The following is a 15,122-nucleotide window of genomic DNA, read 5'->3' as shown; positions in this document are numbered from 1 at the left end:
TTAAATACATGGTATTTACATATACAGCATTTGGTAGAAGCCCTTATCCACTGTGACTTATGATAAAGCATTTGAGGGGTTAAGGGCCTTGCTCAAGGGCCCAGCAGTTGGTGCTGGGATTGGAACGTATTACTTTCTGATCCAGAGTCAAACGTCAATGCTGACCAGACTCCGACTAAACCCCAATTACAGTTCCCACAGAAAAAACACGACCAGTATCAAAAAAAGACTATTTATTTCCAGTGTTTTTAACCTTCTTTCTTTTCTTTTTTTTCCATTTTGGTCATTACACATGCATCATGTCATGCACTCACACACACACACATACACACACATACACACTCATACACTTCCTAAACCTGTTTAAACCTCAGCCCTGTACCCATGACCATCCAAGTATACCAACATGTGCATGTAAAAATCTAGATAATGAACCAGTAATAGAATGAAAGATGAAGACTGGAAGCACTGGGTTTCGCCGTCACATTTCCCGCGCACAAATACTCTGTCACATTCGGAGTTTGGTGCTGAAAATCTGCAACATTACACAAGAGCAACAGTTTTTTTAAACACGAGAAGAAGGAAAAAAAAAACCTTCCTGTTCCAGAGATTAGAGATATGAGGCACTTCATTACAAACGTTGTGAGGGTTGAGCGTTTAGCACTTCCTGTATTCCCTGTATAAAGGCTCTAATTTTATATTCCTAAAGAGAAATATAGAAATATATATCGACTTCATTCTCAGTTCGTTACCGTGTCACACCTGGCTGCTTCATTGCGCTTCCCGCAGCACAGAAAACAAGTCCTGACCTTGACTTGACCTTTAGAATTTTAGAAAATAATCTTAAAATATTCTATATTTTAGAGTTTTTTACATAGTTTAGTGTTATTCACACTAGCAAGCGGCATGAATTTCGGCAACGTTTTTTGACCAAACCGAAGTCACAAGTGGTGTGATATTTCATCAGTTCCTCACTCACAACTTTACTTCCTACCTGCAGATAGTTCCTGTTTACTGGGACAAAAGTATTGTATTGGAACAACTTTACAGCCATATGTTTCCTTCCACTTGAACTAGAAGACCCAACCCTGGTCCAGCTTGGCAATGCATTCCTGTGCACAAATTCATCTCCAATAAGAGCTGCTTTCCATGGGTTGGACTGGAAAGCTCAAGTCCAAAGCTGCTACAGATCTCCAGCCCTATTGGATTGAATTGGAATTGTCCACCCAGGCCTCCTCACCTCACCTACATCCGTACCCTTGTAGTAATGTCTTTGTCTCTGAATGAGCAGCTACAAAACATCTGGTGGAACATCTCGATAAAGAATAGAGATTAAATCACTTAATGTTGAATTGGATATTCAAAAAGAAGGAGACCTTATTCTTAGGGTTAGGTGTCCACAAACATTGACCATATAGTGTTTATGAACTTTCATTTAAACACCTGAAAGGAACTGTTTTTTTCATGACCCTGGTGTAAAGATTTAGCTTGCTTCGTTAATCTAATAGGCTGAGGAAGCTAGCACAAAGAGAAGGCGTCAACCAAACAACTGAATAACACGTGAATTAGTGTTTGAGTAGAGCTGTGGAAGTTTTGTGTAGCTGAGAGCATTTCTCAACAGAAGATATAGAACTTGACAGGCCATGCCTCGAAGCTAAACAAGCGACTTGCTAGTGTGAATGTGGGATGAGTTTTGGTGTAATTCGGTGTCGGATCAATTTGAACTCTAGTCCTCACTCCTACCGCTGTGTTGTGATTTGCTTTAAAAAGAGTGGCTTCTAGATCTTTCTATCCGAACACTATACTTCCTGGAGTAGCACTCTGTTGCAGCCTACCATGTGACCTTCCATACTAACAAATGGACATGAGGACATGCTTCAGACATGCTGGAGAAGATGGCACTATCTGTATTGTATGTTCTTTCTATCATCTCATGCTGCAGAATGACTTCATTTCGATGAGGTTTCAGGAGGAAGCCTTGACCACGACGTCCTTTACAGAACAACATTTCATCCAAGAAAAAAAATAAACATCAAATGTAAACCATTTTACCTTAACCGCAAATGTAGCTGAGTAACCAAGACGTTTCTGTGGGATATTTGCGTCTATAGTTTTTAGGTTTTTTGAATCTCATTCATTAAAATAAACACATTTTTTGAGCCATTGGGTTTACTTCGTTTCTTTCATCACCTTCATACCGACTAGAAGAGTTCAACAAATCATTCATGAGGGATTGGTGTCATATGTGAACCTGATCTCAACTGTAGCTGAACACTGGGGCAAAAATGTTGCTGGTCTACACGTTTGGGATTGTTTTGTCCTTCATTATAAGTGCTTCCTGTTGCATTTGACCACTGACAGGTCAGACAACCATAACATATGTGTGCTCTACTCTAGTGGTCCCCAACCTTTTTTTGTACCAAGGACCGGATTAAATTCAGACAATACTTTCACGAATGGGGGGTGGGGCTGTTACTCGTGAATCCACTGTGTTGTTGTTTGTTCATTTTGCCAGCTTGGGGATTTTAATTTAGCGGTAATGTATTATGTGTTAGCAGCCGAAGCAGCCCCTAGTGGATGGAGGTAAGACATGTGACAGAGGCAAACATCATGACATGCATCAAGAGTGAGTCATAGACAGATTTGGTGGCTTGCTCATCAGGGATAAATGCACACCATTCACCTTGACTGTTGATTTCTGTAAAGTTGTTTTGAGACAATGTCTGTTGTGAAAAGCGCTATACAAATAAACTTGACTTGACTTGTGGTGGAGAGAATCCAGTAATTTTCCAAAATAAAACATAGTTCAGAATCAGATGATAAATAAAAACGGAAATAATGTAAGTTATGTATTCTTACTGTGCGGCCCGGTACCAATTGACCCACGGACCGGTGCCGGTCTGCGGCCCGGGGGTTGGGGACCACTGCTCTACTCCATACATGCTAGGAACTCAGTAGCCCTGAAGTCGTGAAGTTGTGACCCCTCTATATTTTACTGCTAACTAATTTGTTTCAAATATTTGCATTTGCGTTTCCTTAAGTGTCTAAAGACAAAGTGCAAAATAACACACCTTTTTTCTCCACAGGATACAACACAATCATGACCAACATGTCATTTCAGAAAGGGTATTCCCTAGAAGCTAAAATATGGCATCATCACCTGCTAATCCTAGCTGCTTCGTGTTTTGTTTGCTAGCTACATTAGCACCGATGTGAATTTCTTTTTTTTTTTTTTTGACGCAAACGTCCGACCCCGAGGCAACACGTCTTGGCAAATCCGCTACAAGAGGGAACATTTTGCAACTTTGCTTCATAAAATTGAGATTACAATTCAAATCTGATACATTTAGCTCCAGTTAGTCCTCTTATAAGCCTATACACATATAGATATATACAATTTATATTTATATATATATTTATATATAGACCTTTGTTAAAAAGAGGAAAAGGGTTTAAAAGGATAAAAAATATTGTGCAGTACCTCTATGAACATTCATTCATTCATTCGTTCATTCATTTGTTCATTCACTATGATTTTTTCATACATCCATATCCATACACACACAATTACACACACCCATACACACAAATATATATGCAGACAATTCCTATAAACATTGGTAGAACTGGGAGCGTACAACTTGCGCCCCGGAAAGTTTATGTGGGTGAGCATCGGAGCCTGAGTTCTGGTTTGCTTTGCCTTTGCGCTTTTGTTCCCCCCCGTTCAACTGATCCGTACCGGATTGGCAACTTGGCATAGAAGCAGGATCGTTCGAACTTTCCCCAGTCATGACCTTTGACCCCTGCGAGCCAGTCCGCGATGTCCCGGAATGGCAGCGCTCGTGGGCGATCCAGTCCTGAATGGAAATCTCTCTAGAGTTTTGAAGCTTGAGGCGCTCCGTGTCCGAAAGCTCCGCCCCCTTCTCTGTACCGCCCTGTTCACGCCAGTCGTTGATAACTGCGAGTTCGCCAAAGTCCCGCTGGCCACCCAGAGTGTGCCTCCGACGGACTCGTTTCTCTTTCTTCTTGCTATTTCTGTTTCCCCCCATGCCGAACATATCGTCTGCAGACACACGGAAGTGGGACTTCAACCTCTCGGCGATACTCAGGCGCTTGATTGGTTCCGTCTGACTGTGCGAGGAGGAAGAGGCGGAGCTGAGGCTTCCTACGGAGCGCCCTTTTTTTACTGCTTCCAGAACACGAGACAGACGACTCGGTTCGCTTCGGCTCATTCTATCGCCTTCTTGGCTGGCTCCGACCTCTAAGGACGATTCACTGTCGGTCTTCTGGTGCAAGGACTGCCTCTTGGATGTGTAGAATGCGGTGAGCCTTTGTGAGGGCAGGACATGGCGGTTTAAAGGTTTTGGAACGTTAGTACCATCTGCACTCCGAGGGACGATCTTGGACGGGGTAATGGGAGTCGTGGCGCTTCTGATAAAAACAGGAAACTCTGTCTCACTGTCTGTCTCCATGTGTCGTCCTTCACTGATCAGCTCACTGCGCTCGTCATCGGCCTCGTCTCCACCTCGACTCTGCAAATCCGCACTAAGCACGCTTGACTCCGCCCCCGTCAGAAACGTCATTGAGGAAGTGGTGGAGTAATCTGACGTAATAGAGCTCACTTCTGCCGTGGCCGATCCGCCGACAGGACCGGTCGGAGGTAGCTCTGCGGCAGATGAAGATACAGTGTCCCAAATTCTTATTCGATTCCTGGATCTGGATGTTCCTGGATTCAGGGTACCAAGATCCTCCACCTGTGAAGATGATTCAGATGTGGAGCCTTGGGAAAGCGATGTTCGGAAGCGGAGACTGGGCAGTGTGGAGTATTTTGGGGATTCGGAGACACTACCAGAAGATGGTTTCCTCATGAAAAAGGAGTTCCTGTGCTCTTTGTGGCCCTTGAATGTTTTTTCAGGTTCTTTCCCATAATGTGAGTCCCCTGCTATATCCTGCTCTATTCCTTTTTGGTTCTGCGGCTCGCTCTCAAGAAAAACAGCATCCAGGTCATCATCGGAGCTGCTAACTGCTAGCTTCTCTTTGGGCTTCTTGCGTTTGCGATTAGCTGCAGCAAAGATGGAGGAAACCAGTTCGAGGCTGTACTGGTCCTTCCCAGACCCCCACGAACCCTGAGAGAGAGACAGAGAGAGAGAGAGAGAGAGAGAGAGAGAGAGAGAGAGAGAGAGAGAGAGAGAGAGAGAGAGAAGAAAAAGGAGAGAAAGCAAAACAGAGGAGGGAAAGCCAAAAAGATAAGAAAAAAATAATGATAGAAATTTAAAGCACCAACAGCATTGAGAGCAGCATTAAGAGCAGGAAGTCAAAGATCTAACCGCTGTGGCCATTGCAACACCACTCCACCTGCTCCTCTGAAATCAGCTCAAAAAAAAAGAAAGACAGAATCAAAAGAGAAAAAGAGTCTCAGTAAAACGTGCCAGAGCTCAAAAAGCACACCAGCAACATGAGCAGTGACACTATCAGTTTAACATCACCTGTGTTTACATGCAGCATAATGCATTCAGTAATAAATGGACCTTCTGGACCTGATCTAGTAGACCTCCAGAATTGATGTGAACCAAATGGGTTCAAATACTCTTTAAGAGAGCATTAATTCTAACTAAACCTTTAGTTTAGTTAGAAAAACCTAAAGTTTGATTACTTTCACTTTGGGATCAGTGGATGAACTTAAAATAGTCCTGTGTAGAAAACAGAACTGTATAGAAACAAAATTTTGATCTGATCTTGTTCAAATAATTGTGAGGTCTGATGGCATCTAATACTCTGAAGTTCACCTGGTATTATGTTATTTCTGAATGGTGCTCAAGAACATCAGTGGAAGAGTAAAGTGCACTATATGGACAAAAGTTATTGGGACACCTGACTTGTCCAGCCGTACAAGTCTAGCACTAATTTGGACACCCAATTGTATAGAAGGTCATGTATAAGGTAGCATGAAAATTTCCTTACACTTGAACTAGGAGACCCACATCCTGTTCCGGCATGACAATGTCCTTGTGCAAAAAAAGGCCAGCTCTATAAGGATATGACTACAAGAAAGTACTTTATTTATCTGCATTTATACACTACCACCTTCAAAATATTGTTCCAGTGTTCCTGCCACTTCTGAAACGTGTCCTGGAAGTCTTCTTCTCAAAGTGTGTCAAGCACCTTTTGAGATTCGCTCTGGATCTTCACAACGGTGTCTGGATCTTCATCTTCAAAAGAGGGCGAAGTACGCAGGGGCTGGCGAGTAGGGTGGGTGCGATAGTGAGATTATGTTGTTTTCGTGGAATAACTCACGTGTGAGGATGGTCTTACAAAACTAGTCTTGAAACATGGGTTTCTTAGCCCTACATCACCTTCTTGACCCTTGTGGCTGAATGAATCAAATCTCCATAAGCACACTCCAAAATCAAGTGGAAAGTCTTACCAAAACTTTATTGAGCACCTTTGGGATGCATGTGAATGATGACTGGGCCTCATCACATCACTTACATCAGTACCTGAATTTACTAACATCCTTGTTGTGAAATGAATCCTAATAAATCTCTAAAATCTGGTGGAACATCTTCAAAGAAGACTGGAGGGTAACATAACGGCGAATGGGGACTCAATGTGGAATGGGATGTTAAAAAAAGCACGTACATACAGTACCCTATGGTCAGGTGTTCACAAAATTTTGTCTATTTAGTGTATCTGCTTTACAGATGAATAATGTGTGCATTTTATGTAATTTTCATAGTGGATCAGTTTACACGTGACCTGCATGGAAACACCCACCCATCGACAAACTGGTCAGTTTATCTGATATCCACAACTGGGATGAATTCCTACAGTTAAAATCTCTGCATGTAAACACAGCCATCAGAAGCTGGATGCGGATGTTTACAGTATAATCAGCAGCACTGACTTGTACTTCCGCTTGTGACCGAAGATACATGAGTCTAGCAAGCATTCATGACTTTTTAGCCAGCGTGATGAATGCAGAAAGCACATCAATGGATTCTGATCCGTCTGTCAGAGCTGCTCGTGTTTAACACGGTGGGTGTTGGAGTGGGGGGGGGGGGGGTGAACTGTGTTCAGTAAAGGGATCAATAAAATTTGACTCGGACTCACCTTCGATTTGGCAGAATCACTAGTGGGGGAATCTGTGAAGGAAGACAGAGTGTGTGAGGAAAGAAATAAAATCCAGTTCACTCATATCCAAACACAAAGACTGCACCGTGTAAGATGAGATAACGGGTCTGAGAGAGAAGAAAATAATGGAGTGCATGCAGATGAATGGAGATAGTCCTTGCTGCATAACCAGAAGTCCAGAAGGTGGATCTGGACCTGATCGAATACCTATAGCACATAATGTGCTATGAAACACAGAATATTTCCCCTAGTTCAGCTCCTCCTAGGTAGTATGATCTGCCTCAGGTCTGATTCCACCCCTAAAGTTTTGCCCAGTAGAAGTCTGACTCAAACTCAAACGGATTTCTGGTTTACATTTAAAGCATTTAACTAAGTGACTTGCGGCTGAGCAGTTGAGGGTTAAAAGTCTTGCTAAGAGGTACAGCAATGATACCTTGGTGGTGCTGGGTTTTGAACTCATGACCTTCTGATCTAAAGCCTTAACTACTAACTCTTCTAGATTTTGACCCTTCCTATTATGTAGAGGCTGTCTCAGGTCCCTTTTGGTGCAACTCCACCTATCTAGGAGAAACTCAATCACCTGGATTTTTGGTTTGGCCCTGTAAAGGAAATAGGAGCTTCTCAAGTCTGACTTCACCCTCTTTGGCTTTTTAGTTTACCTCCACCCACATGGGAGAAACAGAATCAGGTATGACTTTACCCCTTGGACATTTGGTTCAAATCTGCCCAGATAGGGAAAGCTGGATCAGGTCTGACTACACAACCTTGGACTTTTGGTGCAACCCCACCCATGTAGGAGAAACTGGACCAGATCTGACACAATCACCTGAATTTTTGCTTCGACACTGTACAGGTAATAGGAGCATCCCAAGTCTGACTTCACCTACATGAATTCTTGGTTTAACTCCACCCATGTAGGAGAAACTGAATCAGGTCTGGCTCCACCCACCTGGCTCTTAGTTTAACTCTGCCCAGGTAGGAGGAACTTGATCAGATCTGGAAAACTTTCTCAGGTCTGACCTACAAGTAATAGGAATTTATCATGTCTGACTTTACCCCCTTGGATTTTCCACCCATGTAGGAGAAACTGAATCAGGTATGACTCCACTTGGATATTTGGTTTAAATCTGCCCAGATAGGGAAAGCTAGATCAGCTCTGACTCCACTCCCCAGACTTTTGGTTCAGATCTGATCTGACACCCCCTACGGAACTTTACCAGATAGGAGGGACTGGGTCAGGTCTAACTTCAACCTTTGGACTTTTTGGTTCTGCAGTGACGGGTTCTAGAATGAGTGTCATCCAGCAGTGGGGGAACTGCTGGACTTATAGCGAATGTGAAGAGTTTTCCATGATTAAGCCTGGAAACCATCATAAAAGCAGTAAAGGTTTGTTTGGAGGGGTAAACATGGTACTAAATGTTGAGGAAAAGTTGACCCAAGACACACCAAGGAAAGACATGCATGTGAGATGTGGAAGGACTGGTATTTAAGGCAGCATGCACTTTATCCTAATGATTTGGAAATTACCAAAGGAACATTCATAAAGAGAGAAGAAGGAATTTTGGGTTTAATAATAATAATAATAAAAAACAACAACAAAAAATATCTATCTATCTATCTATCTATCTATCTATCTATCTATCTATCTATCTATCTATCTATCTATCTATCTATCTATCTATCTATCTATCTATCTATCTATCTATCTATCTATCTATCAAACAGCACAAATGTTACACGAACAATACAAAATAAACAAATAAATAAAACTTAAAGAATAATAACAGCACAAAATATAAAAAGAAATATAACATCCAACATAGTTTTTTTCCCCACTGCACTGGTTCCTCAAGATGTTCCTTTAGATAAATAACATGTCCCAAATTAATCGACAACTAGATGGTGTGATGAAGTTCCAAGAATTATACTTTTGATCCATTTAAGAACCAGACCTTGTACATTTAATGCCTTCAGATTGAAAATATTGGCATTGTATCCAGGGTGACTTTTTGAGATTTTGTCTAATTTATACAGTACTGAGTTAGGAGCCTTGCTCAGGGGTCCAGCAATGGCAGTTGGGTAGTGCTGGGATTTGAACTTACAAACATTCAATTAGAAGTTCAACATCTTAACCACTGACCTACCACTTCCACTCTTAATGCAGTGGAATGTTCCTGTTTTTCCTCACCAGTATCTCTTGCAAGACAAAGGGAAGGCTGTCACGTTAACTTCTACACATAATACATTTAATAAAAAGACCACGTCCGCTGTGCGAGTCCCTGAGAATGAGCTGTTTCTATAGAAAAGATGATGAGGATGTTAATAAAAACCTGAGCGGCTGACCAATCACAATCCAGATTTTTAGCAAGACTGTATCCAGCAGTAGATGCAAACCTGACATTTCTAAACCTAATAATGTTCACAAATTCTCAGCGAAATCTCAAAGCTATAACTTCGAAATCATAAACCGACCTACCAAGGAGGCGAAAAACAGGAAAAAAAACTTGAGGAGAAAGAGAAGAAGATGAGAGGATGGAGTGCTGGAGGTGGTGTCATGACAACAGTAGCATGGCAACAACAGGGATGATTATGGAAGCAACCAAAAAGACAAGTGAAGAGGGGGAGTCAGAGAGGGGGCTAGCTACGGAAAAAAGATGTGTTAATTAAAAAACAATAAAAATTGAAAGAATCGTTTTTTTCGGAGTTTTCCGGTCGCAAGCCGAGCCCCGCCCCTGCACACCCCTTTCTTTGTGGTGACGGATGATATGAGCAAGCGAGCAAGGTTCAGGAGCAGAGGAGCATTACCGTGCCATCACTCCATTGGGTCAGCATTCAGAGGGAAGGAAAGAGAAAGAGAGAGAGAGAAAGAGAAAAAGAAAAGGGGGACAAGAGAAAGGCATTCCCCCTCGCTCTTGTTTTTTTTTTCTGTCGTCCCTGTTTCCTTTGTGCCATTTTTTCCCCCCTTTTACAGGAAGCGAGGGTTCCTGCAGATTAGGCAGCTACAGTGCGGGCAACAGTCCTCTTTCTTCCTACAGCTCCATCTGTCCATCACGGACATTACCGAGTCCATCAGTGACATCACGGCGTGATAGACTCCTCCCACCTGGCCTGTGTCAAGATCAGGATTGTGTGAAATGCTGCGAATGGCCTTAGGAGACGCGACACGGCCGTGCTACGGACAGAGGGATCAGATGTTTGGCAAGCTTGCTCTTTCAGGGTTCTGGCGTTTTTTTTATGCCGTGTTAGCGTGAAAAAGCTCAGTGCAGGGAACGAGCATGGAAAGGATGAACGATTGAAAAGATTAATGCTTTACAGTATATCCAGATGAGGCATCACTTGGCCAGGCATAATATCATAAAAACAACACAACACAAAGTCAGTGCAGGGTTTTCCACACTTTTATACTGTCTGTTTAAAGCAGCAGTAAGGATGATCTTTTCAACAATTTAGCATTAGTGAATTTTTTAAAAGAATTAGACAACAATGCTTAAAAATTACTATTAGTGAGAGACATGAGGTCAGGGACATGTAGTCAGGGACATGTGGGCGGAGACATGTGGTCAGGGACATGTGGGCGGAGACATGTGGGCGGAGACATGTGCTCAGGAGTGACTTTTAGCGCTGATTGATGCTGGAAACACTATTTCTTACCATTCCTTACTTTATTATAATCAGCTCTCCTCTACTCTACTCGAATCCACTCTACCTACTCCTACTCAACTCTACCTACTCCTACTCAACTCTACTGTACTCTACTCTACTCTACTGTACACTACTCTACTCCTACTCAACTCTACTGTACTCTACTCTACTCTACTGTACACTACTCTACTCCTACTCAACTCTACTGTACTCTACTCGACTGTATTCTACTCTACTCTACTCCTACTCAACTCTACTGTACTCTACTCTACTCCTACTCAACTCTACTGTACTCAACTCTACTGTACTCTACTCTACTCTACTGTACACTACTCTACTCCTACTCAACTCTACTGTACTCTACTCGACTGTATTCTACTCTACTCTACTCCTACTCAACTCTACTGTACTCTACTCTACTCCTACTCAACTCTACTCAACTCTACTGTACTCTACTCTACTGTACTCTACTCTACTGTACTCTACTCTACTCCTACTCAACTCTACTGTACTCTACTCTACTCCTACTCAACTCTACTGTACTCTACTCTAACTTAACTCTACTTACTCCTACTCTACTGTACTCTACTCTACTCCTACTCAACTCTACTGTACTCTACTCCTACTCAATTCTAATAATATTCAACTCTACTTACTTCTTCTCTACTCTTCTGTACTCTACTCTTCTGTACTGTACTCTACTGTACTCTACTCTACTCCTACTTAACTCTACTGTACTCTACTCTACTGTACTCTACTGAACTCTACTCCTACTCAACTCTAGTCCTATTCTACTCTACTTACTCCTACTCCACTCTACTGTAGTCTACTCTTCTGTACTCTACTCTACTGTACTCTACTTTACTCCTACTCAACTCTACTCCTACTCAACTCTACTTACTTTTACTCTACTGTACTCTACTCTACTGTACTCTACTCCTACTCAACTCTACTCTACTGTACTCTACTAACTCCTACTTTACTGTACTCTACTGTACTCTACTTACTCCTACTTAACTCAACTGTACTCTACTCTACTCCTACTCTACTTACTTCTACTCAACTCTACTGTACTCTACTCTACTCCTACTCTACTTACTTCTACTCAACTCTACTCTAATGTACTCTACTCTACTCCTACTCTACTCTACTCTACTCTACTTACTCCAACTCTACTTTACTGTACTCTACTCTACTGTACTCTACCTACTCCTACTCAACTCTACTTACTCCTACTCTACTCTACTGTACTCTACTGTACTCTACTCCTACTCTACTCACTCCTACTCTACTTTACTGTTCTCTACTGTACTCTTCCTACTCCTACTCAACTCTACTTACTCCTACTCTACTGTACTCTACTCCTACTCAACTCTACTGTACTCTACTCTACTGCACTCTACTCTACTCCTAGTCAACTCTACTGTACTCTACTCTACTCACGATACTCTAATGTACTCTACTGCACTCTACTCTTACTCAACTCTACCCTACTGTACTCTACTCTACTCTACTCACTGTACTCTACTTTACTCTACTTTACTCAACTCAACTCTACTGTACTCTACTCTACTCACTGTACTCTACTCCTACTCAACTCTACTCACGATACTCTACTCTACTCTACTCACGATACTCTACTCTACTCCTACTGTACTTGAATCCACTCTTTTTACTTCTACTCTACTGTACTCTTCTCTACTTATTCCTTTTCTTCGGTACTCTACTGTACTCTACTCTACTTCATTCCACCTACTCTACTTACTCCTACTATACTGTACTCTAATTTACTCCACCCCACTCTACTCTACTTCATTCTCCACTCTACTCAACTCAACTCTACTCTACTTTACTCTACTCCATTCTATTCTATTCTACTTCACCTGCTGTACTCCACCCTAGTCCACTCCACTCTACTCTTCTCCATTCTATTCTACTCTACTTCACTTACTCTACTCTACTGTACTCAACTCTACTTCACCTACTCTACTCTACTGTACTCTATTCCTTTCTGCTTCATTCTACTCTACTCTACTCTACTGTACTCTACTCTACTAGTATGTAAAGATCTTTATAGAACAAAATAATAATCTACAGGATAGCTACAGAATGGATTACAAAAGATTTCCCAGGCTATGACAGGGTAAGAATTCAGTGCTAGCCAATCTGGGAATCAAATAAAAATATAGGCTTTAGACAAAATCGAGTCTGTATTAGAATATGAGAAAATGCATTAATTGCCACAATGTAAGATTCATCTATAGGACAGTATTAAAGATTCTTGCTAAACCACACACCAGGGGGCAGCAAAGCTCCATACTACTGCTTTAGGTAAAATAGTGAGGAAAAAAGTTAATGCATCATTTGCACACATGCTTCACTACTCTCACAGCTGTAACATCTGCAAAGAAAGTGTATCTGACACTGTGGAAGGGTTTAAATAAGAGACTCCGCCTCCTACAGGCTGTGAGCCAATAGGACATGTTACCTGACACTTCTCCCTGAGAGACGCAGGTGCGACCGATGTTGGTGAGTAAGTGGTCAATGTTGGGAATGGGCTGTGTCTCCACAGCACTGTCTGTCTGGACCACCGTCTGCACAGGAAGAGAGAGAAGGAGTGCGATCAGGCATTATCTGCATCATTTTGTCAGTCTGCACCGATTTATTTCTGTAGGCATTTAGTGTCTAGCTATTGGTTAATCTGTTTGTCTATCTGTCGCTATATCAGTTCATCATTCTGTCTGTCTGAGTTTATGCTTGTCTAACTAGTGGTTTGTTAATCCATCCGTCCGGCCGTCCGTCCGTTCGTCCATCCATTCTGTCTGTCTGTCTGTCTGTCTGTCTGTCTGTCTGTCTGTCTGTCTGTCTAAGTGTCTAACAATTGGTTTGTATGTCCATCCATCCATCCATCCATCCATCCATCCATCCATCCATCCATCCATGAATGTACGCATCTATCCATCATTCTGTCTGTCTGTCTGTCTGTCTGTCTGTCTGTCTGTCTGTCTAAGTGTCTAACAATTGGTTTGTATGTCCATCCATCCATCCATCCATCCATCCATCCATCCATCCATGAATGTACGCATCTATCCATCATTCTGTCTGTCTGTCTGTCTGTCTGTCTGTCTGTCTGTCTGTCTGTCTGTCTGTCTGTCTGTCTGTCTGTCTGTCTGTCTGTCTGTCTGTCTGTCTGTCTATCTATCTATCTATCTATCTATCTATCTATCTATCTATCTATCTATCTATCTATCTATCTATCTAAGAAAGCATTGAAGCATCTACACACCTCTGGTTCCTCTTCTCCCTCGTCAGTGAAGAACCAATCGTACTGTAAAAAACATGAAGTTACTGCAGGCATGAGTGTGTATACATCTGTGTGTACTGTATGTGTGTATATGTGTATATGTGTATATGTGTGTATATAATTCCGTGTATGTGTGTATATGTGTGTACTAATGTGTGTATATATTAGTGTGTGTATGTGTGTATATGTGTGTATATATATGTGTGTTTGTGTATATATGTGTGTGTTTGTGTATATATGTGTATGTATATGTGTGTGTGTGTGTGTGTGTGTGTGTGTGTGTGTGTATCTTACCTGTTGAATCAGTGTTTCCACAATCTTGTATTGATCAGGCATGTGTGTGACCATGTGTGTCATGTTATCCTCAGACGTGCGAACCAGGGTGGGGCCAAACACGATAGCCAGGTTCCTGGGCTCCATCTAACACACACACACACACACACACACACACACACACACACACACACACACACACACACACACACACAGTATAAATATATGTATATATACAGTAGATAAGGTAGTATATAAGTAAATATGAAATATTTTCTACCTTGTTCTTCTCAGAGTTTTCTGCCACAGTTTTCAGGTGAGCCGAGAGAAACTTTAGCGTCTCGTAGTGATGATCGGGCAACTCGTGAAGCTGAAACGACACAAACAAAGTCATATTCACTGTACATGACTTTTATAAAGCACCTGTCTGAGATTCAACACACAAACTCTTAACATGAGTTCATTTTAAACTGATATATACGTTGTTTGACCTTAATAATTGGGACACCTGACTTTTTTACTCACACGTGGTTCCTCACCAAACTGTTACCACAAAGCTTGAAGTACACAATTGTACAGGTCTTTGGAAGCAGGAGCATGACATTTCTTGCCTTCACTTGAACTAGGAGACTCAAAGGTTTTCCACCATGACAATGCAAACTCTCCTGCTATAGAGCTCCAAGCCTATATGGAATGAATTTGAACACTGCACACCAGACCTCATCACCTCCTCGCCTACATCAGAATCTGACTTTACTAACGCAGCCTTGAG

The 15,122-nt window shown here is 41.9% G+C and overlaps 1 protein-coding gene across 8 annotated transcripts in view; it reads right to left on the bottom strand.

Moving 5' to 3' along the window:
• Positions 1-216: 216 nt before the first annotated feature.
• arhgap21a (Rho GTPase activating protein 21a) overlaps positions 217-15,122 on the bottom strand; it is a 100,332-nt gene continuing 85,426 nt past the window's right edge. For all 8 annotated transcript variants that reach the window (XM_083543645.1, XM_083543646.1, XM_083543647.1 and 5 more), the window contains 6 exons: positions 14,631-14,720; positions 14,372-14,497; positions 14,060-14,101; positions 13,262-13,367; positions 7,111-7,142; positions 217-5,126 (listed from right to left, as the gene is read on the bottom strand). In XM_083543645.1, coding sequence (XP_083399771.1) covers positions 3,609-5,126; positions 7,111-7,142; positions 13,262-13,367; positions 14,060-14,101; positions 14,372-14,497; positions 14,631-14,720 — 1,914 coding nt within the window. In that variant the 3' untranslated portion in view covers positions 217-3,608. The remainder of the gene's footprint in view (positions 5,127-7,110; positions 7,143-13,261; positions 13,368-14,059; positions 14,102-14,371; positions 14,498-14,630; positions 14,721-15,122) is intronic.

This window comes from Silurus aristotelis, assembly GCF_946808225.1.
Source record: "Silurus aristotelis genome assembly, chromosome: 1".
Taxonomy (NCBI): domain Eukaryota; kingdom Metazoa; phylum Chordata; class Actinopteri; order Siluriformes; family Siluridae; genus Silurus; species Silurus aristotelis.
Note: the sequence above shows the minus strand (reverse complement) of the source record. Positions and strands in the feature narration are given on the sequence as shown.